Source organism: Chaetodon trifascialis, chromosome 10, assembly GCF_039877785.1.
Source record: "Chaetodon trifascialis isolate fChaTrf1 chromosome 10, fChaTrf1.hap1, whole genome shotgun sequence".
Lineage (NCBI taxonomy): Eukaryota > Metazoa > Chordata > Actinopteri > Chaetodontiformes > Chaetodontidae > Chaetodon > Chaetodon trifascialis.
The window spans coordinates 9,059,546-9,086,681 of NC_092065.1; the positions used below are offsets into that span (position 1 = coordinate 9,059,546).

General features: G+C 45.1%; 1 protein-coding gene across 4 annotated transcripts in view; it reads right to left on the reverse strand.

Moving 5' to 3' along the window:
- LOC139337401 (reelin-like) overlaps nucleotides 1–27,136 on the reverse strand; it is a 90,455-nt gene that overhangs the window by 40,607 nt on the left and 22,712 nt on the right. For all 4 annotated transcript variants that reach the window (XM_070971944.1, XM_070971945.1, XM_070971946.1 and 1 more), the window contains exons 3-4: nucleotides 13,704–13,842; nucleotides 3,653–3,723 (exon numbers count right to left, since the gene is read on the reverse strand). In XM_070971944.1, the coding sequence (XP_070828045.1) occupies nucleotides 3,653–3,723; nucleotides 13,704–13,842 (210 nt within the window). The remainder of the gene's footprint in view (nucleotides 1–3,652; nucleotides 3,724–13,703; nucleotides 13,843–27,136) is intronic.

Here is a 27,136-nt window from a genome sequence, read left to right on the forward strand (position 1 = left end):
CAGGCCCATAAAGACCTGATTTATTCCCTTGCTGGAAATGAGAAGACCTGGCGATGCTGGGCGGGAAGCAGGGACCGCTGGCCCTGCTGTCAGGAGATAGAGCTGATGGACGGCCTGCAGCGCCATTCAACGGCCACAACCACTCCACCCTTTTAGCGCAGAGCACCCTTTCCTAGCCCACCCCTACCTCTCTTCATCCCCTGCCCTGGCTCTTCTCATCTGTGTTTAATAAGTCTTTTTATGGTTGCTCAGTAGGAGCGGAAATGTACTTCTGTTTCATCCTCCTGCCTGTCTGTTCGCATACTTGCAGTCATTTAAAACTGTGGCGGCGATTTGCATTTTGCCGCGTCATGCTTTAAAGTGTCTCCAGGAGCCTGTCCAAACAATTTGGCAATGTGCTGATTGGCGCCACAAACTACTCCGTTGTGCTGTGTGTTTCATTTGGTTTGGTTGCAGCAGTATTTGTCAGAGTCCCATTAGTTTTGTCTTCTGAATCCACAAATAAGAGCAATATAAGGGCATTTTTCTGTGCTGGTTATTAAGTAAAGTAATGGGGTGTAGATCAAAACAAAGTCGAAGGGAAGTTGGAGGGATCAGTTGGATGTTGAATGAAGGCATGGGGTGAAGAAGGGCGCTGGCACAGCAGAAAGGAGCTTTGAGAGCGGTGTGTCTGGGACCACGCTTCCCCCAACACTGCTAGACAGATTATTTTACACACATGTACACACAAGCAGACACACACAAATCCACCCTTTGCTTATGTCTCAGCAGGCTTCAGAGTGGAAACATTAAAACAGACACCTGTCTCAATGAACTTGCAGGGAGGCTTTCTGTTACCGAGAGGCAAAGTGCTGCATGTCAGACCTTCCGCAGCGCGTTAAAGGCTTATCCCCCCCCCCAACCTTTCTTTATCCTTAAATCTCTTATTTACATTAGAGTTTATTCCTCCATCTCTTTATCATGCTAAGCTCAAATTCGAGCTGCAAAGTTACCTTCTTTTTCTAGCTTCCTGGCTAATCTGCCCATTTGCTCTTAAATCGCCGACCCGGCTGATCATCCCTGATTCCCTTCTTATTTGAGCAGCTTGCCCTCTGATTCTCTCCTCCGTCGCTTCCTTCCTCTTTTCCTCCTTCCCTCCCTCTCCTCCATGGATCATAACCCTGCTTTAGATAGCTTCCATTTCTCCAGCTCTTCAAAGCTTGAGTCTTAAGCATATGAACTTCTGAAGTGGCTTGAGCTGGGCCCCGTATCTTTTATTCCACTTTGAATGCTAATGCCTAGATTTGAAGTAACTTTGCTCAGAGCAGCCTGCACTCACTTTGCCACTCTGCGGTTGAATTTGGGATGGTAGCCTACTTGATTCCTGCCAGGAGGGAAAAGTCTACAGGTCTCAGCTGCTGCTACGTCCGGCTTTAAGGGAATTAACACAATAAACACAATTTATGTGTAAGAAAAAAAAGGGAGTGCTGCACTGGGTCAAGAACAATAGAATAATAAAAACTGAAGGAAAAACATCAGGTGTTCTTCAAGGATATGACCAGCAGTCAAGAAAAAATGAAGAAAACAGTGACCAGCTTACTAATAATTCAAGTTTATGGTATTGGTTGGCTGTCCAAAGGGAATCCAAGGCTCTCTGATTATGAATTAAAAAATCCTTTGATGAAATCATGGATGAGCCAGCGTGAGTCTTCAGTGAAGCAGCTTTTCAATAAAAGAATAATTGTTAAAATAAATGATTTATGCCTAGTTTTTCACACAACACTTCACACAAATCTCCACGCGGTAATGCAGCCCTGGCTACACCACGGCAAAGTTTGTGTCATGTCAAAGAAGTTCCCAGGTTTCGGTTTTATGTCGAGCGCCTTGCACATTCCCGTTTCATGATTTTTTTTTTTTTTTTTTTAATCTGCACAGCTCTTTTGAAGTTGCAGGTTTTGGTTTGGAAAGAGGAAGAGGAACTGACTACGGTGAGTTAGATCAGTGGAGCAGAGAGAAACGATGCTTGTCTCCGTTCGGACAATCCACAAGAGACCAAAAATGATCAGACCCGTTTCTGTTTCTGTCTCCTCCTTTCTCTCGTCCCTCCTCTGTCTCCTTTCGCCTTCTGTTGCCTACGGCATGTTCACTTCTCATTTGTAATTCAGATTTCCTGGCGTGGCTCAGAGACAGAAAGAGCTTTGCATTATTGGCCGTCAAAGGAATTAGCCTACAACAAGGTCGGCCACGTGCTCACATGTACTGCTTCCCCACTTTTCTTTGGCCAAAGATGTTCAATCACCCACTACCTCTACAACACTCACCCCTCAGGTTTCTCATTACTACTGTATCTTCATCCTTCCATCCATTCGTCTCTCTTTTACCAGTTAGAAACTGTCATTACTGACACAAGCAATTTATAGCTCTACATCCCTCTGCTATCGCTCCTGTGTGTCCCTCATCACTGTCCCCACCGTCCTCCCACCTCCTGTCCCTCTGTAGCTCTCATACCTGTTTCTGTTCTGTGCAGATTTTCTTTTTTTTACAGTACCTCACTGCTACTTTCTCCGTCTGCTCCCATTCACAACTTGCCTCCTCCAAGGCCTTGTAAGGTCTAAATCTCTGCTTTCCAGCTTGTCTGCTGTGAGTAGTTGTGTATTAGTGTGATACTGCAGGGCCTTGGCACTAAACAACTAAGTGACTCTTGTTGGCTGTAGATATTTCATTTGCAGAGGGAGAAGACTGGGGCAGTGTGTCAGCGGTGGTGAGAGGATGAGCTCTCAGGCGAGGAGACAGAGGAGAAGAGCCTTGCCGCTCTCTCTCTGTCACTCTTCCAGGCCTGACTGAGGGCTCTGTGCCCCATCTTTCCAAGTGGCATGGAGCCATCAAGTTGAACACTCTCTTCCTGGCGTGTGCTACAATCAACAGTAGTGTCTCCAATGACCTGCTGAGGGACACACTTGTCATGAGGAGCCCTCAGACATTTGCTACAGAGGTTTTTTTTTTTTTCTAATGGAGATTAAGTATATATTTTACAGCTGAAATTTGGTTGTTTTTCCCCTGAAACACTTAGAGAAGACCCCAGCAGCAGTTAGTGTACTTCTCCACTTTGAGCATTAAAGTCAAATTTGATCTACAAGGAGGAGTTCTTGAGTGAGGAGGAGGCTTCTTTCCTGTAAACAAGCAATTATACACACTCAGCATGCAGAGTGGGACTGCACTGTCTGTCAATAGCTACTTAAGGCTGTCACAGAAAGTGGATGTAAGAAGTGTCGGCCATAAAGCGTAAATCTCCGGCAGAGAGAGAGAGAGAGAGAAAAAAAAGCTGAGTTTAGCATAAGCTGAAATTAAGCTGGCAATATAGGACATCCAAATATCTCTGGCTCTGGCTGCATCATTAGGCAGAAAGAGAGCCAGGAAGTGCTGCAATGCCACTGTCATGAAGAAGCAGCACATCAACCATATTGTGTCATCCATATTCTGACAATCTGTGCATATGATGGACAGTAATGGGAAGAGAGGAGGGGGTACGGTATGTCTCGGTGCACGTGTGCCTCAACATATAGGTGTCGTTTCACATATGAATAAATATGCCTGCTAGTGCAGTATACGCTCATGTTTCTGTCATAAAGCGGGAGTCGGGGTGTATTTGTGTTGTCCTGCCACTGTTACTCACCTCCTTGCTCACAGAGCTGCTGGGCCAGAGCATCCTTGAAAATGATCTGTCCTCGATGCGTTGCTGTGGCTCTGATAGAAAAAAGACAGAAAGAGAAGGAGAGCATTAACACAAACAGTATGAAGAGAAAATGAATGGTCTGTCCTTAATTTATGAAGACCAATCTGGCACAAACATTTTATTAAGTTTATTATGGTGCAACTTTAAAAAACAAGAAAAAACAAAATCTTCAGAGGCTGAATTTACACATAGGGAATCTGATAATATGACCATAAAGCCAAAAAAAAGCAGGACAGTGAGCTGGGCTACCGACACAAACACAGCTTCATCAATCTCCTCTCACAGTCACCGCTGAGCAAAGCTGGAGGTCCTGCTACTATGACTGCACATCCTGTGACTAAAAGGATAATTATCTCCGCCAGGTCCTTTTGTAGTTGCGTTGATTCAAAATTTTTGAAAAGCTTTTTTTTATGATTGCTCCGTTTATACCACCGGTAAATGCTAACTCCTCACTCCTCTGGAGCCGCAGTGATCTACAGCTGCTTCAGTTTTGGCATCTTGTTTCTGCTGTTGGCAGATTCTGCTGTTGGCATTTGACATTTTGCATTGCTGCTGCAGCCTGCCATGCACTTCCTGTTCAAGAACCACACGGCTCCAGACACACCTGCTCGACTCTTCTAGTTACTGTTTTATATGATATTGACTGGGATATTTCCTTATTCACGTTATTCTACATACAGTTTTTTATTGGGTTATCAAATATCACTGCAGTACCACACTGCGCTCTTGCATGCCAATGTAAATCCAACTGTATGTTGCGTGCGGTATGTATGGAATGTAATATGAATTTCCTTCCGATGGCCATGAAATGCATTATTCATTTGAAAACGGAGCAAGCTTTAAAAGTCGAAGAGGGTGAAATGGCTCGGAGTGCGGTGGGATATTTTACACAGACACTGAGACATGCTCTGCTGCACTGCAGACATGTAGTTTGCAATAGCAGAGTTACATTAGTAAAAGTGCACACTGACGAAGCAGCTCTCCAGTACAGAACTGTCATCCCTTACAATAACAATGATAACAATAGCAATGACAATACAGGAGCTGTTATAATGCAAAAACAGTGGATAATAGTAATGGGATAAAGAGTGAAAGACAAGAAAAATAAAGGCCCATAACTGGGACACAGGGGGGAGATTGAGGCGGAAAGAGTATGGAAGAAGCTGCAATTTTCAGAGTCCTTGGAATGAGTTATTGTGAAAAAGACTGTAAAGTTTTAGAGCCCTTGAGGCGTTTGCAGCTCATTCTAGTCAGTGGCAGCAGCAAAATGGGATATGTAGTGCCCCCATGAAGACAGTCCTGTGCAACATGAGACAACAGAACATTTTTAGATGGCTAGTAAAAGCTGTATTACACCACTGACCTGCGTTTTCCGCACATAATACACAGGGGGAAACAGTTGGAGTGGGATTGAGGTCAAAAACATAAAGAGGATAAATATCACAGCCAGGGTGTGTTTCCTCATGGACTGCTCGCAGCATTACTGCTTGTACATCGAGGGGAGTCGGCCGTCTCGTCTCATCTGTCTGGCACCCAGACTTTTGTCTAACATCGTAATTTGGCTTTGCTTTTAATCATGAACATCATCCGTGGCTTGTAAATCAGAGCAACCTCATGCTAAAAACACACACTGACACAGAACTATGTGAGCCACCCACATACAGTACAGTGAGAAAGTTCCATCAAGGGGCACTTGTGGAAATAAGAGGCCTCTTTTCTCGGTCTGTGCCATGTAAGGACACACTGCTGTCTCAGTGTTCGGGACATTCCCACGATCTGAGACATTACACAACATTTTCTGTTATACAAGTCAAATCAAATAAAGTGGAGGTCTGAGTAACCTCACTGTGATTTCAAACTCACTATAAGTCAATGCAGGCAATCCATACTGTCTGTGTGTGTGTGTGTGTGTGCTCTGCCACACCCGCTCATCACACTGTCCTTTACAACGCAGGTTTAGAAGAGGAGGAGAGGATTAAAAATAAGGAAAACTTCATGAGGTGAACACAACACGGTGGGTGCCTGCGTCAGCGAGGCCCACATCCATTTTTCAGACCTTCTCCATCTCCTGCTTCATCTTTGCGTCTCCACAGTCCCATGTTGATTTTGCCTCGCACCTCCCAAACTCTACCCCACCCAGGCCCACCATGCAGACTCAGGCCTTTTATGGGTGCCAAGGCATTTACTCGTTCATCTCAGCTGATGAATAATGAATAGGCCCCTCATTAATTAGTAAAGAGCTCTTGTGCCTGTGCAGAGCTGGGGAGAAAACATACTTAATTACACTCATATTTCAGAATTGGGTGAAAACTAATTTGAGTTTGGTATTTATGAATAAAAGATGGCGCGCAACGAACAGCGGGTGGGGATGTAGGAACAAGGCCCTTAAATATTTACTAAACACAGTCGCAGCTCAAGTTCACTAAACAGATTCTGTTAAGTGCCGGGGGACAGGGGGCTCCATCAAAGAGCACATTTGACCTCACACACATCTTTTACACTCACTGAACACACACACATCTGTGACAGTAACCCTTACCGAGCCAGGTAGGAGACAAATGCCCTGTAAAGCTCGCAGTAGTGGAGGAACTACTCAGATGCAATGTAACAGCAACACAGCAATGTAAAAATACTCCACAGTAAAAGTCCTGCATTCAAGTGCACAAGTACAAGAAAATAAAATGAAAGTATTAAAAGTGAAAGTATTTATTATACAGCAGAAAGGCCCCTTTCAATGTGATATCATTTTAACTATTTTATATAGTGTAGGGTTGTTTAATCTATAACAATGCATTAATATTGAGAAAGCTGACAATATGTTTTGTTGGTAAAATCTTAATCTGCTAATCAAGGTACGATATTGCAGTGGAATATAAGTATAAAGTAACATAAAATGGGATTGTACTTTGTTATATTGCACCATTTCTGACTGCAGTGTGAAAGCTGTTGTAGTATTTTTGAGGGGAAGCTTTTTAAAATGCAACTATGCAGATGTGTCTTTGAAAAGTCTTAAAGCACTTGTCTGTTTCTAATGATGTTGTTTTCTTCCCCCCCAATGAAACACAAAGACATCCAGCAAACAATGACGGAAGAGAAATATTCAGTGGGAAAAGTGCTTCCTTTGACGAGTGTGTGTGTGTGTGTGTGTGTGTGTGTGTGTGTGTGTGTGTGTGTGTGTGTGTGTGTGTGTGTCTTCCTCACTATGTGTGACTTAATAACGTGTCTGTCATTAAAACAGTAGCCAGGAGAGGGCATTTAGTCTGAGCCGGAGTGTGTGTGATCGGCGCAGCGCGACGCTAGCGTCTGTCCTGCCGTCACACTCCAGCGGCTCCTCAGCGTGTGTCTCTCATTACCATCTCCACTCTGGGAGACACACACACACACACACACACACACACACACACACACACACACACACACACACACACACACACACACACACACACACAGAACAGCACTGACACACACAGAACAGCGCTGACATACACAAAACATTTACTGAACATCTAAATGTTAATTTGACTTTCTTTGGGGGGAAAAAAGCAATTAAGTGCCTAAACGTGTTGGTGTTTCTTTTTTCTCCTCTCTCTCCTTCTCTGATTCAAACGAGGGATCATTCATCTTGTGAAAATAAGTGTCATCCTCTCCCCTCTCATTAGTCAGGAGGGGAAAATCTGGGAGATGGGGAAGAGAGAGAGGGGGATTGAGGAAGATGAAGAAAAAGAGAAGGATTGAGTGAGAGATATGGATAAATGGAGGGGGTGGGGGCTGGGATTTGGTCAGAGATGAGAGAGAGATGGGGGTTAGATGGCCTTGTCTTTCAAAGTCCACAATCTGCTGTCAAATAGCGAGGCATGTGAGGAAGGGCAGAGATCCAGTCCACATGTACACACACACACACACACACACTCCAAGCCACATATGAGCTTTAACATGTATGCAGATGGACAGGCTGTCACTCAAAGAGCTCCCAAAAGGGCCTGGAGTGGGTAATTACCAGGCATGTCTTCCATGTTAGATTACATGTTGCTGTCGGCCATAAGTATCCCCCAGGAGCCAGCTTGACAGCTCCCTGCTAACCACACACACACGCAGCGGGGAGCACTGGTGGCTGATTTACCCTAAAGCCATATACATGCAGTTAAATATAGCCGGTGCTATCTGTAAGACCGCAGTATTCACTGAACACTGACCACACAAACAAACTTCTGTAGCAGGTTTTTCACAATGCTATTGAGAACTATTACATCTGAGGGGGGAGAAAACACATGTTGCCTCGCACTTCTTCCCTCGTTAGACGACTCTCCCATCCTCTTCTCCTCAAATCCCAATTAAAAGCTCATTTTCTCTCCCAGCTCGCTAGGCCTGTTGGTAATCATGATTAATATGAGTGGAGCGCAGTTCCAGTCGCCAGCGCTGATTTGGTGCATTTGGACCTAGCCCTTAAAATAATACACCCTAATTGGTTGATTTATCTTCCATGTTTGAGGACCAGCTGTGGGTTGGGCACCACAATCAGGGACAACAGGTAAAGGAACGGAGAGGTAAAGACAGGACAATGAGAGAGGCAGATAAAAAGAAATCCACTGCCTCAGTTATCCAGAAAACCGCTGATCAAGAGCTTTGATGAAATGTAAAGTACGATTTCTTGATTTCGACCCAACCTTGATATTTACATCCCCATCAGAGTCTCAGAGGGTGTGACTGGCTTTGTGGAATCACATTACCCCCCTCATTCCCTCCACCCCTTAATTAATTAATTGAAAAAGGCTCTTGGAGAACATGCAAATTTAATGAAGCTCCACAGAGCAGGGATTTGGGAGTTGTTTGGCAAATTACCTGCTTGTTAGCACAGGGTCATAGAGAGTTACGGCTCCAAATAGTGCCAGAAGAAGTGCAGTTAATGCTCAGCATACAGCTAGGAGAAGAGCAATTGACCTTGACTACTGTTAGCGAGTCATAATTAGGGGGATTAGGAAAACAACAGCAGTTAGGAGTAAATATACGAGGCGAAAAAAAAAAGAGTGGAGTCTAAAAATGCTGTTGTTGATTTAGTCTTGAAGGCAGCTACTTCAAGAAAAAAAAAATGGATGTCTGAGAAAACCCGCAATTCCTCACTTTCTCAGGAAGGGTTAGACTGGGACAAGCGAGGGAGAAGGAGAAGAATCTACCTTTTTGACTGAGAGTCAACAAAAGCGGGATGAATCCCCACAACAAGTCAAGTCTGTGATTCATCTTGTCAGTGCAGAATGTGAAGCAATCATTTCTCACAAAATCCATGAGGAGCGGGCCCCCTCTCCCCTGAGCGTGGTTCAGTCTCCACGCGCTATTTCATCTAGAATTGATAAGGAGGTCACCGTCCCAGCAGGTGTGATGGTGACCTCCTGATGAAAGTGTGATGTTGGTGCGGCACAGATGTGATGTGGACAATTTGTGGCGGTATTGATCAGAGCGCTGATGTGCAATATGCATGTATGTGGGTGTACATGTGTGTGCATGTGTGTCTCTGTGTACACAGGTGTATGTGTATAATTACAGGGGTCATGGACCGCCCCTTGGGAAATAAGACCATATCATGGATGCAGAGACCTCTAGGGTAAACAGCAACAGGAGTCCAGGCTGCGATCTGCTGAGGAGCATGGGAGTGGGTTTGCCTCTAACAACTTTGATTTACTGTTAAATCCTGAAAAACTGGCACATTTTAAAAGTTTAAGAAAGGTTAAGCACATGAATATGAGAGATATGCTGTCTTATATGTGAATGTGTGATATATGAAAATTAGAATTATATGGGTGGACTGTGCCAGATTTGCAGCTCTGGCCGGTCTGTGGAGACAAAAAGCGGATCAGATTTATGTGCTCTGTCATGCTTCACATTTCTGCCCCGTATTTCTATATCTACAATGCCAAAATGCGATTACCTTGAACCAATCTTTCATTTTCACTGGCTCAATGTCTACAGTGAATCTGTCACACTGCCACAGGCTAGTATGGAGCGTTAGTGATGAGGGGAGCTCATTAACCAGTGATTTTATGTTCAAACAGACTGAAAGATTGACTTGAATAATAGGAAATCAATGGAGATGACTAATACCAGGAGAAATTAGGTGCTGGGTAAGATAGGTCATCTGTCGGCCTGATGTCTGAACTCTGACCTCTGATTAATCTAACAAGCTGTCCATCATCCTGATTACCAGAGTAACAAGACTGGATGAGCTTAAGGACACAAAATTGTCACAAAATAGAAAGGTCAACCCAAATCTTTATCAGCACACCTACAGTCAGCAGCACATCTACTGCACGCTGCAGCTCACTCTAAAATGACAGCTTCCAGCTACAGCCATGCTTGTTCAGCAGCCAAATCAGGCTGTGTTCACATGCAGCAGTCAGCCGCATACTATGCAATACCGTAGTGCGTGTTTCACAAACTTCATGCGCACACAGACCTGCCTACTTTGAACAGATGGCAGTATCAACAACACAACAACGCCCACATAATTGCAGCGTTGGAACTGTTCCTTTTCAATTACTGCTAACAAGACAAGAGAGTGTTTTAGCGCCCACCTGCCCTATTTCTATTTCTCCTCCTAATTGCTCCTACAAGTGGCTTCAATCAGTTGAGGACTCCACAGAGGAACCACAGGTAGCAGAGATGTAGAAAAAGAACAAACACGGGAGTGTTTGCAAAGAAATGCACACATGCATGTAAACACACCCGTACACAGCATGCCATGACATAAAGGAGCAGAGCACCATCAGATCTGCAGACATCCTCAGGGGAACACTTTGGGAAGGGGGCTCACATGCAGTAATTAAAGCAATCTCGAACCATGCAGCTGTCAGAGATCCACAGGGAGACAGCACAAAACACCGCAGCTGAAAATCTCACATACGCATGTATCAACACACGAGGACGTGCTGATGCAGGGCTGCACGTGTGCACTTGCAAGAGTTACAAGTTATGAGTTATGTTTAGATATGTTTCTCTGAATGTGGCCGTTGTTACATATAAAACCCCATGCACGCAAACGCGCAGACACACACACACACACACACAAACACACGCACAGCCCTGACTGCCGCGAGGCTGTAAGTGAAGCAGAAGAAAGGCAAAGAAAGGAAGAGACACACCAGTGCATCTCTGCATTCACCAGACGAGGCTCTTAACCATTCTCACCTCCGTTAAGTGCAGCAAAGCATTCAGTGCATTATGTCGCGGTGTGGACTGACAAGTCTGAGCAAGAAGAATAAAAAGTGGGACACAACTGTGTTTTATGCAATTATTAAAGCAAGAGTTGGTTTGCATTTTGAGTGTAAGGAAAGGTTCGCTCCTGGCTGACAGTTTGACTTCACAGGAATAATTGCTGAGAATCCTGTTAGGGCTGCAATTAATGATCACTTTTATAACTGATTAATCTTGTAGTTATTTTTTAAATTGATTCATTAATAGTTATGTCTGTAAAATGTCTGAAAGTAGATAGCAGAGATAACACCTTCTTTTCCTATTTAAGAAGCTGAAGCCAGCAAACGTTTTTTGGCATTTTTGCTTGATAAACAGCTAAAATGATCAGCCGTTTTCAAAACTCACGCTGATTGTCTGGTGATTGACTAGTTGTAGTGACTTGTATGTATGTGTGTGTTCTCCCCACTCCTCTACCTCCTTTGCCTGCTCTCCTCTCCTCTCCTCCTCCAAGGCCTCCCCTTCTCTTTAAGGTGGCAATTTACAGCCACCCAGAAAATGAGTTCTTCTGGATGCCCACGTCACTGCACTCTATCACACTCCTGCTAGTGATCTGTTACCAGCGACACTCCCACAATATGGCCCATAAAACTGCTCACAGGCCCCATATTGATGCAGTGGCGGACCAGCTCCAGCGCTGTGAAGGACATAGGATGTCTGCGCCGTTAATTTAAACACTCATGGACACTGCCTGTGGAATACGGTCCTTGTATCAGTCAGGGTGGGAGCAGTGTGGGCAAGGGTAGGACATTCCATTATTTACATTTTGTACATTCAATCTCTCTTACATGCACATTTTTTATTATCTTGCTTGACTTTTGAAGCAATTGCCATAAAATCGCACTTCATGGGCGAATTTTTTTAGAAAAATCAAGGAAATATGACGAAATGACAGTCGTCTGATCACATCTCGACCTAAAGAGTGATAACACTGACAGTTCAGTGCTGGAAAAACATATAAGGCACCAAAGGTAACCCTCACAAGGGCCTCTCCTCTCACAGAGTCACGTTACTGAACCCTGAGAGGGCAACTCTAGATGTGAGGATATACTGGTGGAGATGGGGGCTGTGAACTGGAAAAGGGTGCAGTAAGAGTGTGTGTGTGTGTGTGTGTGTGTGTCTTTGCGTGTGTGTGTATGTAAGGAGCAGTCTCCAGCCAGCTGGAGTGTGACTGGCTGACTTTGATAAGGTCAGCCGCAGGGGCCCCTATTGTCATACAGTTGTGGCCCCCTGCCAGCCCCACTGTCATCAGCACTGGCACACTGCTGCTCCACGCGAACACACAGCACACGCATGGACACACACACAAATACTGAGGAAACACACAATCCTGACACACGCTCGACAGTAAATGTGTTTGCTGGCAGACAAAAAAGCCAGTAAATCTGTTTGGCTCTGTGGATATTGTCTAAATGGCAGCTCCACTTCAGCAAATTCCCCAACTGAATCCTTGTCCGTCGGTCTGTCCATAAAAGTCTCTGTCTGATAGTCTATCGTGTCCCTCCAGGAATTCATTGAGGGATTTTTGTCAGTACTGCCAAAATGTTTAATTTAGCTGTGAAACACTGATGTGCAATTTGCAATGTCTTTCAAGTTTGGAAAGAGGATGGCTGGTAATAAAAAAAGAAAAAAAAATAAGAGATTAGTTTGCAGTTTGATTTGACTATTGAAGGATTGAAATCCTAATGATGTTTTCATGCTTCGATTTCTTTTTCGAAAAACGTTGCCCTTGATGTAGAAATGTGAGCAGTACCCGAGTCAAATGTATAAATATTACAAAATTTGAGCGAATTTCTAAAAGATCTTTTTAATGTGCTGCTGTGACTTTGCATGGGGCAGAGTTACTGGAGTCCTCCCTTTCCCTTTATGCTTCTCCAGCAACAGCTGCTAATTGCATTTTGACTGATTATCAGCATGTGGCTGTAAATCAGCAGCCAAGAGAAGTACAGGGAAAGAGAGTTAGAGGATGTTTCCAACAGACAGAGATGGAGAAAATGATGGGGGGAATGAAAATGACAAAAAGGAAAAAGACCACGGCTGTTCTCAGATGTAATAAGCTAGATCTTGGGCCAATCAAACAACATGTGAGCTTCAGGGAAACGCAGTAAGGTGTACACAAACACACCTGTGCAGCATCCCTCAGCAACAGCCCCACAGTTTGTTGCAATGGGCTAAAAATCCATCCTGAGCCTCTAATAGGAGCCATTTGTATGAGTGAGTTTGAGTGAGAGGGGATAACTGCTGCTTATTAATGCTTTCATGCAGTTTTTCTAGCTCAGAAAGTTTGTGTGTATGAGTCTGAATCACGCCCATCCTCGGGGGAAGGGTGGATCTGTTCACCACTCACACATTTTCCAATGGGCAGAGGGACCGAGTGAGAGGACGAGGACATTTCTGTTACTTCTCAGCAGGGTCATGTCATGTCAAGCATGAGGATCATGTCCCCAGTTTAACCTCTTTCCAGTCATTCTGCATGTTTTCTCTGACCAGATGACCTTTTAACATCCTCTCTGTGACTCTGACAGAGAAAACACCGCCCATGATGTCAGCTGATAAGCCTCACAAGGCTTACTGGGTCAAAATGCAGCCACACAACATTAACGGATATTATTGTTACAGTTTACGACTTCCATGTCTGGGTTAGACGGGTGTCAGCTGTAAAGGTCCTAATCTGCACCACATCTACTTGTCTGCAATTTCTCTATCTCATGAGCTGCTCTCTTTTACCCACACACACTCGCACATGACTTACAGGAAGTTGACGCAGCCAGTGCCAGGCGGTGGGGCGATCCAGACAAAGCTGAAGCTGGAGGAGGGCTGGTGGCTGACGTGCGAGGCGACCACACTGCAAACAAACTGCGTTCCACCGAACTGCCGCTCTGGCATCACACCTGGAGGGGAGAGGAGGAGAGAATGAGCAGGAGACCAACGAAGGAGTGTTTCTAATGTTTTGTGTCCTACTATAATTTAACTATTAGCAAACATTTTCCAAAGCTAACCTTAGTCTTGTAGATGTTTACCCTGACTTCCACTTATCAGATGGTTTCCATTTATTTTATTAGAGTATTAAAGTTAAGTGCACATAAAACTTGTTTTACTTTGTATGTTGCATTAAAAGTTACATTATCATTGTGTGGTAAGCCAATTTATAAGATAGTGATCTTTACAGCCTGCCAGTGGTGTGTGTTCACCGGCCCCCTGAACAACACCGCCTCCATAAAACCACACCCAAAGACAAACAATTACTAAAACATGGATGTGGTGTAAAGCATTATGTTTAATTTATGGTCTCTTGAATTAAAAAGACTGTTTACTGGTGGCCAACCCTCACCAGTTTCCAAACAGCAGACTTAATCAATCCACACTCATTACATGACCGCACAGTTATTTTCACAAAAACAAAACACACACAAAAATGATGCTCACTGCGACGGATTATCAGCTGTACAGTATCTCAACCAAGCCTGGTCAGGTTGATTATATACAGTAATGAAAGTATGAACAGTAGGGAAATCATAGGAAAAACATAGTTTGAGGCATAAGGCCACTGAACAAAGCTGCTGTATTTGACGTGTTGGGAGTGAGAACAGGCAGAAAGTAACTGGCTAATGAATTTCACCAGATACACAAAGAGAAACCATGAGGCCATTGTTGTGTGAAGGAGAACTGATAGTGGAAACAAGGGAGAGAACTGACATCTACCAATGTCACAGATCTGGCAGATGCACATCCACCTTATTCCCTCTTTTCTTCTTTCCATTTGCTTTTTATTTCTTCCCTCACTACTTTGATCTCATGCCATTCTACTGTTATTTTTTCCATTCCTCTGGCATCCCACAGTTTTCTTTTTCTTCTTCACTGCCTCCTGCCTCACACTCACTTCTCATTCACCTTCTCTCCTTTGCTCCCCCCCCCCGGCCCTCTCCTTCTTTTCCTCATCCCTGTGAGCTGACACGACATAATGATGCTCTTATTAATGAGGGTCTGTGTCCGGCTATGATTGCACCGATGGGATGACATCATGTCACACAATCTTTCCTTCATATCACAGAGGGCAAGGGCAGGACGCCGCCGGACTCATCAATCAATGCGCAGACATACAGAACAGTTTAATAATTTACTGTAACTAAATGGCTTTGTAGCATCCAAACTGTGCAGTAACTATCACAAATACAAGGACGACTGAAATAAGGAGTGCACAGGCAGATAATTTGGGAATTTATCATTATTCTACCAACATATTTTGGTCCAGTGCACATGGAGCAAACACATTCAGCCAGTTTAAAAATGTATGTTATGTCCCGTCTATGTATGAGGAAGTGCACTGAGCTGCAGGGCTCCGGTGGCCAGCCTCTGCTCTGCGTAACCTGCAAACACAATCCTCTCCTCTCCTCCATCATTAGTCAACTCACTGAAAACATAATCAGCAATGATTAATAACATCAGAGCTTTAATATCCCCTGAATCAATGTGCAAATCAATATGCAAAGACTGTGTGTGTATGTGTGTGTGTGTGTGTGTGTGTGTGTGTGTGTGTGTGTGTGTGTGTGTGTGTGTGTGTGTGTGTGTGTGTGTGTTTCAAAACTAATTATTTAAAGAGAAATAATTCCGCCCATTTCTGACAGTAATAAATCTGACCTCACAGATTGCATCCATAAATACACACAATGTCGACAGCTCCATAAATGTTTCTTCTCGACTCGGCCAGCTGTGTGTGTGTGTGTGTGTGTGTGTGTGTGTGTGTGTGTGTGTGTGTGTGTTCCTCTGTATTGTTGCAAGATATTTATGTTTATGCGTTTGTGTGTGGCATGCTACAAACAAACCTAGTTATCATTGCTGTCGGATGGAAAAATAAGAAAAACAAGCTTGTTTTTAAGCTGAGCACCATGCATTTATTTGTTTACCCTGTTGGGTTTGCAACGGCTCTCTTCCACTCGGGAGTTGTGCCTTTTCTCATCACGTAGCGAAACATCAAACTCCTTAACTGGAGTTCAAACTGAATAATCATCAATGCTACATGATTTAAGAGGTTACACATGACAACAACATATTGTGTCATTATGTGTGCAAGCAGCGTGTGGGCCTCAGATTTACGAGGTGTCGCCCAACGTAGCCTTTTGCATCGCGAAGGAGCTGCCGCTGTGTAATAATAGACTGAGATGTAATCACCCACTAATAGTAGTGCTGTTCTCTAATCACCTCAGCTACAACCTCTCTGCGTAATGGCCATGATTTAATCTTAAGCAAGCACATACACACTCACACAGGGAAACGCACATAAACACGCATTACTGTCAAGGCTTATTGCCGCGTCGTTCGCCTTGGCGAGATCTCTTCAGCACCCCGTCTTTACCGCCAACATATGGAGAAAGAGAAATTGTTCCTGTGCTGTTCTTACATAGCACTCAGGGAAGCATGCACTGACATACCCATGCATCGTTCTCTCTTTTTAACCCCCCTAACACAAAAAAAATGCCATTTCCAGAACAATTTCCTTGCTGTTAGGTGCCACACATTTACCGCCGCAACCAAGGCACTCAAGACAACAGTTTTGGCACTAATTGTCCAATTTTGGGGCAGAAGAATAGAAGGAGAAGCGCTGTGAATCTTTCTGAGCTGCGGTGCAATTTGAGAATCCCTGCAGGTGTGCATAATACAAGCTTGGCTCTTGTGGTAGCAATGGAAACCGGCTGGAAAGCTGCAAAGACAAACAGAGCAGGAGATGTGTGGTGATGAAGATGAGCAACAGACTGAGCAGCGGAGATAGCAGAAGGAGAAAGTAAACGTCGGTGTGGACAGAGGGACAGAGACAATGAATCACTCATTCAACTCGCTCATTCAAAGGAATATTCTCATTTACGGGGCTGTCACTCATCAATGAGTAAAAGGAAGAGATGGGGACCAACAACAATGCTTGTAATACAAAACAAATTAATTTACTACAGGTTACTGTAACTCTTAGCACTGTGATAAAAGTGAGAAAATAAAGAAAATAGTAGCAGGCAGAGTGAGAGGTAGACAGAGGGAGGAACTGTGGTGTGGCTGAAGAAAAGCAGAGAGCAGTTAGAGTAGGGTGAAGATGAAAAGGCAGACTGATGCACTCCAGGACACAGCAGCGCTGGGACTCGACACTGCTCACAGAATTTCTATTCCCACTTGAAAAATACACTCAGGCATAAAAATGCAAATAATGAAACTAGTCCCTTTCATGTCCGGGTGTGGAGAGAGAGAGAAAAAATCACTATTATTCAATGAGATCCAAATCCCAAATGTTCCACTAAAGCAACAAGCTGTAGTGAACCTGGACGGGAAAAAAGGAAGCTCTGACATTCCTGGTTCTGTCTGGGGAGACGAGCAGAGACACAGAGCGACGGACTCTTTCGTCATTGTGAAATGAAAATATATAACAAAGCCCTTCCTGTGTCCTTATGCAACACGGTCACACCGACTGAAAAAAGTAATCAATTTACTCTGTTGACCTCTGCGTTGGGCAGCACGGTGGCGCAGCAGGTAGTGCGTGTGCCTCACAGCAAGAAGGTTGCCAGTTTGATCCCCGGGCGGGGCCTTTCTGTGTGAAGCTTGCATGTTCTTCCCGTGCATGTGTGGGTTCTCTCTGGGCACTCCGGCTTCTTCCCACAGACCAAAAACATGCTCATTAGGTTAATTGGTGACTGTAAAATTGCACCTAGGTGTGAATGGTTGTGTGTCTTGTGTGTTGCCCTGCGATCGGTCCAGAGTGTACCCCGCCTCTCGTCCGTTGACAGCTGGGATAGGCTCCAGCCCCCCCGCAACCCTGAAAGGGATAGGCGGTATAGAAAATGGATGGATGGATGGACCTCTGCATTAGTTTTTACCTATATGACAGATATCTGTCAGTATTTTGTGTTTATCCTCTTTTCTTACTCTTGATCGTCCCAATTTCTCAACATTTTATGCTTTATCAGCTGTGCTTGTTTGTTGTCTACGTACGGGACTCCACAGTCAGCCACAGGTGCAGCCCTCAGCCAATGAGCGGACAGCGACACATGTTGTAGCTGCAGTCCAAATGCCACCGGTGATGCATCCATGCTGCATGTTGGATAAGTATCAGCAGAGGCCACTTCTAATTCAATAAGCAGCCACAGGGGGATCTTGAAGGACCGTTGCGAGCACACATCCACAGTCAAATGCACAGATGCAAATACACGCACGCTCGCGCTCACGCACGCAAACACACGCAGTTCTTTCACATGCAGATTGGGCACTTATGAGCTGTCGGCAGTGATTAATGGCAAGGGAAGATGACCTGCTAACTCCCACGGTATGACTGGGCAGAGCATGTTTCATACATTTAAACCCACACACACACACACACACATATATACACGACGCACAAATGCTTATACATGCACCGTCGGGCATGCCCACACACACACTCACTCAGATACACAGAAACACAGGAAATGGGTGTGTCAGGATTTTAAGGGTCATATGTTGGTTGTAGGAGTGTCACCCCGACATCAATCTCCGCTGGTAATTGTAGTGATTTTTAAAGCACCCACAAAAAGGAAGTGGGAAGTTGAGCGCCTCTTATGTATTCATTTTCAGTCCGCCCATGTCTGCAGAAACAAAGGCTTCATCACATTTTTCTCCTCCGTCTGGTCTTGCATCTTTTAAACATGTAAACACTTCACTCCACATCTGCCTGCGTCCTCTTTAACATCGCTCTATTTGGAGACAGCATTTTTATCTGTCTTTGTATCTCACTTTGCAAAGCTAATGAGCGCTCCACAGCCAAGCTCAAAACAAGTCAAATAGATGGAGCGAGAATTCTCCCCGATGGAGCAGATGGGCAATCGGTGGCTCAGGCTGGCAGCGACTTCACACTGTAGGACCAGCAGGAGCCGGTCTAACTGGCATTAGAACTGATAGTTAGGCTTTGTGGCAGAGTGGCGAGGATTCGAGAGGCACCATTCAAATTGATGTGCGCATTTACCAGAATCATTCAGAGTTTATACAAACCATTTGACATCTGGTCAGTAGCAAATAGCCACTGGATTTTGCACTCATTTCACAACTGTCCTTGAACAGTGTCTGGCTAGTGGAGCAACAGAAATCTATTAGTTTGAGTGCTCCATTCTTGATAAATGGTTGATTTCAAGACACTTAAACATGTCTTTCCTGGCAGATTTCTAATCAACAGGAGGGCGGTGGGAAAATGCATTTGAGTCCTACAGGTGAGACCAATCTGGGTGCTTGCTGCCTCTTCTCTTCTACAGGACACCTAGGAGTACACACCTAATGCACAACCATACGCACACATGCACTTCATCACCCTGGATGTCTGCACATGTGCATACAAAGGCAAACGCAAACAGAATATTAAACTGCATGCGTATATACAGCAGTTTGCTCGGAGCGTTAATGAAAGCTTTATGAAGCAGCGTAATGTGCCGTAAGCAGATTAGGTTATTTGATTTTTGTCTGAAGAATTTGTATTTGTCACCTCTGACTGTATACTTTTTGATTAAACGGAGAAAAGTGGGTCTCATTTAAAAAGCACAGATTAATGTTTATGATGCGCATCTTTTGTCCTCCAGGCCTGTTGCGTGTGTGCTTCTGGTGTGTGTGTGTGTGTGTGTGTGTGTGTGTGTGTGTGTGTGTGTGTGTGTACTCAGACAGATAATAAGCAGAGCTCATTCTCCCACTTGCTCAGACTTACAAATTCAATGTATACCACCCCAGATAATTTGAGAGCAGGCCCATTAAAGGCTCATATTTCATGTGGTAATTCTTAAAACCTGTCATAAACCTATTGGAGCATTAACATGTGTTATTAAAAGCCTGTGAATGTATGGGAATCTGTCAAAAGCCAGAATAATGCTTCTGTCAACATGTTTAAAGAGAAGGCCACACAATGGCGACATAAATGATACATCACAACAGTACTGACAGCCTGAGCAGGGACCCCATACGCTTTGTGCTGCGGAATGATGCATTGCTGAGTGTGTGTGTGAGTGTGTGTGTGCGCCTGTTGCGTTGCATTCACCCCTTCTTCCCAACGCCATCCTCAGCTGGTCAGCCAGACCACTGCAGGGTCGGCGCATGACAGCCCGGCTCTGATCTGCCATTGGCTGAAATGGGCATCCATCTCAGCATCTGCCAATCATACTGCCATGGAGACGGGTTGGCAGCGTTGTGGCGATGGCAGGGGTCCGGCACGGCATTGCCAGAAGGAAGCTGTGTGTTAATATGGGTGGTGAAAGATGCCAGTGGCCAGGGGGAGAGGGGGTAGGAGACTCTGTGGGAAAATGTGGGTGGGGGGGGGCATTTGCCACATGAATGAAAGAGAGTTTAACTGGCAGTAAAGGACACCTGGAGGTCTGCTGAGCTGTGACTGTGTGTAGGTGAGCATGCGCAAGAGTGTATATGTGAGACTTCTTGTGCACATGTTTATGTTTACATTATTATGTTTTCCCATGTGCGCACAGTACGTTCAATTAAATGTTCTGTGAAAGAACCCACTTGTGTGTAGATAAAATGTATGTATTCATGGCCCGGCTCTCAGCACCAAACCAATTTTTGCCCATATGCACACATTCAGAGAACAATTGCTCTTTCATTTAGGCTTCCATTGTATCTCACAGCATCCGTCATCCATAAACTCCTGAAGGCAAGGCCACACACACCCACACAAGACACACAACACAACATACAAAGCTGGAGCTTATTGTAAGAGCTGCCAGTATGGCTCTACCCAGCTGAATGGGAGAAAGCACACAACAACATATGGTCATACATGAACGATTATTTAATACTGATACTAATTTAATAATTGCTTTGTCTACTGTAAAATGTCCCATACATATCAAAGTATGAAGAAAATAAGCATTTAGTTCATTGCTTGAGGCTGCGTACTGCTTCCTTTCAGTGATCAAGCGCTACAAGCCATACAGGCATGAATGATAAATGGAATTCAGGAACACTGCTGGAGCATAATATACCCCCCCCGAACTAATGTGTCATAATTGAAATGAATGTTGTTCTGAATCAAACAAGTACTGTGTGTTTTGGAGCCCCACCCTGTATGATAGATGAGACCTCTACATCTCTGCACAGCCCCGCAATCCATCTCAAAGGCACACTCACATACTTGCAAACACAAGTACAAATAGTACACCCCAATGCATATATACATGCACGACTGCAACTTATATTGCTGAATACACTGAGGCAGTTTAATGAAAAGCGCAGTTTGTTACAACTTCAGTCTCATTTTCATGGTTTGGGCCATCATTTCCATCATTACCGGTAACATTTTACTCACTTAAGCAGTAGCTGAGAATATCATAACATTGCTGCAACGAAGTCCGACAAGAAGAGTTTAGCAATAGTATTTAAAGCAAAAGTGAACAGCCCTCAAATGTTAAAATCATAGAATAGAAGAAATGTGTTTAAAACCTGTTTGATCATCAGGCTTGTCGTGTTTTTTGCAGGATTGGACGTTCTTAAAGAGATACTGCCACTTTTTCAGAACTCAGCAATGTCATAACTGCTGATAGGAGAGAGGGCAAGGCCATGACAATAACTTTTGTCTGAAAACAAAATTTAGCTTTCCCCGTTTCCCTGTTTTTGAGAGTCACACTGAGAAACAAGAGCCTGTTTAAAACTGGGTTCAGTCCCAGGCTCAAGGTGTGTGTGTGTGTGTGTGTGTGTGTGTGTGTGTGTGTGTGTGTGTGTGTGTGTGTGTGTGTGTGTGTGTGTGTTATATAAATCATCAGGGTGAAATGTTGCTGAAAGCCCTAATTGGACTGACATAGCTAAGCCTGCTGAGTGCTAGTGGTGTGAGGCCTGTGGAGCAGCACCCAGTGGAGAACAGCCAGCTCTGTGCCCCAGGAGAAGCTTTCCACACTGGGTGGCAAAGTCACTAAAGTCTCCTTCCCCCATCCCTCCAGTCCGTGAGCTCCAATTTCTTCTTCTACCCTTCCACCCATTCATCCATACGTCCATCTATCAGTGAAGCCCATGAGCGGCTGCCTTCTGTGGGTGTGTGTCATTGTAGCTTGGCAGGCACACACCACAGCTTCAGCGGCAGGCGCCAGGGCTAATTTGATTTTTAATTCAACACGACTCCTCAGCTAATAGTTTGAGCTGGGGATTAATTAATCTGATTTGACTTGTGCTAATTTCTTGCACCCACGTCCCCGCTCCCCACCCGTCAATGCAGCAAACAAACAAACTGGTGAGGCCGTGGACTCGCAGGCTCTGTCCTGACACACATGTTGAGAATGAGAGATAGAGACCCGGGGCGACAGGTGAGGAGCCAGTGGAAAGCCTCGGGAAAGGAAGGCATAGGGCCTGTGCTGCATTTGCATGCGTGTGTATATACAGCATGTGTGCGAACCTAAATGTGTTTATGGAGGAGGCTGGAGCTGAGCCTGGTCTGACAGAGGAGTGCTGGGAGGCAGTGAACTAATCACGGCAACAGCCTGGCTCTTGTAAGGAGGGCGAAACGCAGAGAAGGTCACCAACTATTTCTGCTGCCAAAATATGGGTCAGATTGGATCTGGGTGAGTTGCTCACAGATAACTTACATGTAATGTTTAAAAAAAAAAAAAAGGGCCAGGCAGCGGAGCATTCCAGTTTTTCTCTGAGGCTTTTAGAGGGTGGAGAGCCAGATCCAGTCAGGGCCCTACAGGGAGAAACCAGTGGAACCACTAAGCTTCCTCATCTTACAGACTCAGAGAGAGCACTTGCACTTTTTCTAATACTCTCTGCAAGGGAACTTTAAAAATGAATAGATCTCAGAGTGCAGCCTGGATGGCATGCACTTTGTGGAGAAGACTTTGTAAAATCACTTTCTCTCCGTTTGCACAGCAAACCCACAGATGCCCACACACTTGCAAGGTGCATATGGAGGTATCGGGTATAAGATGTTTTATATCACAACACAACAAAGATACATTTCAAAGTCAGCTTGCCTCTTTGCCGAAATGATGCAAACCCACTAGTGTTCACAGAAATGTGTCAAACTGAGCAGTCTTTGAGTCAAAGCTCTCTCTGTCTTTATTCTATCTTTATTTCTCTCTCATTCTCTCTGGCATGTAACCAACCTCTCTGCATGGCAGAAAATAACATTGCTCTGCTCAAGAGAGACCACACATGGGAGAAACAGCCTACGCCTGCTGCTCTCTCCTGCACGATTGAAAAAATAAAAATAACAAAAAACTGGCCAACATCTCACACACCACTTTGAAATCTCTATCACAGTCAGTCCAGCTCCTGCTTTCCCCTATTTCTGCTTTCTCAGTCACCCTGGACCTTTTTTTTTTAACCATACATTTGGATGCAAAAAATACGGAGAAGAAAGGAAAAAGCACTCAAATGCTCAGCATGTGCATACAAATACATGTGTGCTCTTTGAAAAAGCAAACATAAACACACACACACATGCACAGCTTCACTCAAAAACACAAGACGTGCACATACGCACAGATGTAGCACACCTAGTGAAGCAGGGGGAGTTCAAAGAAGGGACTATGTTTTCCAGGAGAGCTGGTGTACACTAAGTGAGCCAGCAGCAGTGCTCCAGCAGGTCTACTGTACCATCACACCTGAGAGGCAAGACCTATGCTGTTGGGATGTATGGCCGGCACTAATGGACCAGTCTGGAGTCTGCTGTGGGTGACCTTAAATTAATAATGGATTATGCTGTGTTCTGTTTGAATTCTTTGAAGCTGGGGTTGCTTTTTGCTTCCGAGGAGGTTTTGCACATAGAAAGTAGCGACATGACTTGAGATGCATAATCACCCATGCATTCCTCTGGACTCTGAGAGCAAACAAATGTTTAGCCACCTGTTAGCAGCTTCCACGCATTGTGAGACTGGAGGGGGAGGACGTGTCGGGCGACGGGAGGGACAGAGCAGAGGCTCAGTCTGGGCACGAGGGGTGGGAAAGTCCTGTGCCAGCAGAGCAGGGAGATTTACAGCAAGCCGACCCGACCGATCTTGAGTCTGATCTAACGCTGTGCCGCAGAGAACACAAATCACCTCCCATACATAACCCTGCCCCTGACAACTCATTTCATCTTCCGCACTAATGAATTCATCATCAGGAGGGATCTGCCTTTGGGTGCCTCAGCCCAGAGCAGAGAAGGAGTAATGGCTCAGATAAGTCATCATCATCATTATCATCAACACCACCACCAAGGCCAGCACCACCTTGCCTCTGCTCAGCCCGTAGTTGAGGAGCAACAGTTTGGGACTGTGTGATGTCCTTGACAGAGTTGCAACTTTGGCAGTGTTCAAGGTTATTATAAGGATGGATGTCAGAGCAAATGTGTCACAGATGCGCATCCTTAGTGTGAGAATCAGCGTGAGTGTGCGTATGTCAATGGAATTTGAATGTGTTGTGGTATGAGTGGATAAATCACCGAGTGTGAGAGCTCTTATGGTAGCAAGCAAGTGTATATGCGTGTGTATGTGTGTGCATGTGTGAAGGAGTCTAAGCGGCGCAGTCAGGGAGCTGTCAGCAGAGAGCCAGGGAGCAGGCTGATCACAGGGCTGCAGTGCGTTTGAAGTCTCCCAGGGACTGACAGCTTCTCTCCCCATGGGAACCCCCTTCCCTCACCCCTTCTCTCCTCCCTGCACCACCCTTTCTCTATATCATTCCTCTTTATCCTCCATCTCTCCCTACACAGTATCTCCCTCTCAGCTTCTCTCCTCATCCCATTGATGGAGGGGGTATGTGGAGGCACACTTGCGCTCTCTTGGGACTGTTAGTACTTCCAAAACAAGGCTTTGTTCAGTCGGAAACATACCTGCGCGTGTGTCTCTGTAAATACTGACATGATGATGTGCCATCTCTCACAGTCTGACATTCTGGCTGACATTCAATCTGGCTTGCTGGCAAGAGGGCACAGACAGCCGACCTTCAGCCCTGAGATGGATGAGTGTGTGTGGATATCAGGATTTGAATGCATAATTGTGCATAATGATAAGAAGAGACCATTAATGATTGTGTGTTTCTAAATATGTGTGTGGCATGATTACACTTTTGGCTGCGCACCCTCTCTGGCCCCTCCTCCACAGGTCAAGGTGCAGCAGGATTTCATCTCTGATGGCGCCGTGTGTGAGCATGAGCCCATTCGTCATGGGGACCGAGTGTCGGCTGGATGTCCCTGTCACTAAGCTGTCCATTTTGTCAGACGGCCAGATCCATCATATGGAGATGGGGACTGATCCTTGCTAGCAGAAGCCAACCACCCCGCAAATACATACAAATATGCAAATTAACGACAAAATAAACATCACCCTGCAAACGAGCCATCCATCAATGACCAGTTTCTCAGCAGCTCAGCATTGGCACGGCAACACCAATCAGCCACTCCGTCAGAGGGAGTGATGGAACGCCATCCTCTCATCTTCTTTCTCACCTTCCCCCTCCTTATATCATTCACATACTGTCTCCCTTCTATTGGTCCCTCTTTGCCATTTTTCATGCACACTTTCTCCAATCTTCTCCTCTCACACTCATTCCCTTAATCTCAAACACTTTGTCAGCCCCATGTTGGCATTTTCGCCTATCCATTTCCCTCTCCTGTCTATTTTCAAAGCCCTCTCCTCCATTTCAAGTGGATTTTGTTCATCATCTGCGTTATAAATCTGGAGACATTTAGAATGAATACTTGTTCTGTCTTTGTGCTGGAATGGGTAATGATGTGATGGGAAACATTTTGGGGGAGCAATACAAATCAGACCACATGTGACATTTCTTTCCGTCCGGGCCCTGCGGTGGGGTCCGATACGTCACCTCATCATCGCTGCGCAACACACAACAGCAAACTGTTCTCGTGTAAACCCGAAATAAATCAAAACCATGACAATGTACATAAGTCATTGTTTTCATCATATAATGTTTGGAGACGGACGCCAGTGTGAAGGCTGTGTGAGTTCCTTTCAGAAAGCCAAAAGGCTGGAATGGAAAGAAAGAGCTCTTAATGGAATAAAAGTCAAAGGAGGGAAAAACACGAAGCAGTTGGAATTCTCCAGCAGCTGAGTCAGTCCAGACTCATGTTGCTTCTCTGGCAGTGTGTATGGACATCCCCTCTGCGCATGTTACACACACACACACACACACACACACACACACACACACACACACACACACACACACACACACACACACACTGTCTAAAAGTTTCACTGTAAAATATGGTGCGAAGGTCTCTCATGAGCAATTAGGTTGTCAAACTATATAGGCAATATAATGAAATGAATCACTTTACACAGTCTGCCTTGTCCACTAACTGTCGATTGTGACTACATGAATCCCGCAATGACACCTTGAGTCTTTCCTGCCAGCCCCTCACACTTTGAAACAGGATCACTGCTGCGGCTGTGCCTCAGCCAGAATAGTTTAACAGACCCCTGATGGGCACATTTATAAAAGCCACAGTCAATTTACACTCCTGTGTTCCGCCTCTGTCAACATTGTTTTTAGCTCCAGTTTGTCTGATTTTGCACTCGCCATAGCAAAGCAATTATAGCATCGTAAAGGTTTGTGGTTCGCCACCCGCCGGCTAGAGGGGATCTCCTGCCTTCAGGCAGTGGAGGAACGAGCCTTGGGCAGCTCAGCCGAGAAGCCAAAAGCATGCCATTCCTCAGACTGCCCTGACTGCCACCCCAATTGCTCCATCAAACTTGAGCTAATTCGACAATGAGTGGGTGTTCAGCCTGACGACGCACTAAAAAGTCAGTCCCTTAAAGCTCTGCGTTTTTATTACAAATGCAGTGTGATGCATTGTTATCCAAAGGGAGTGGAAGCCAATAAAATGCTCGCTCCTCTGTCTCCACGTTGTCGTGTCTGTGTGTGCACACATGAGGGTGTCTGGCTTACTGTATGTGGCAGACCTACAAACAAAAACACACCAGACAGCAAAAGAAGAGGACCGGTGATGGAGCTTGTGTATTTGCATGCGGTGTGGTCATGCACGTGCACACGCGCTGGTTTTATGAGCTCTCCGTAAAACGCTGTGAAGTGTGACACAGAAGGCCGAGGGGAGTTCTCTCTTGGGGGGGGGGGGGCGGCGGCGTGCAGTCGTCCTGTCTGCTCGCTGCAACAGCTCTGACCACACCAACGACTAGACATCCCCACACAGAGTGTACAAACACTAACCTCTCTGTCGCCACACATCACTGCCTTTAT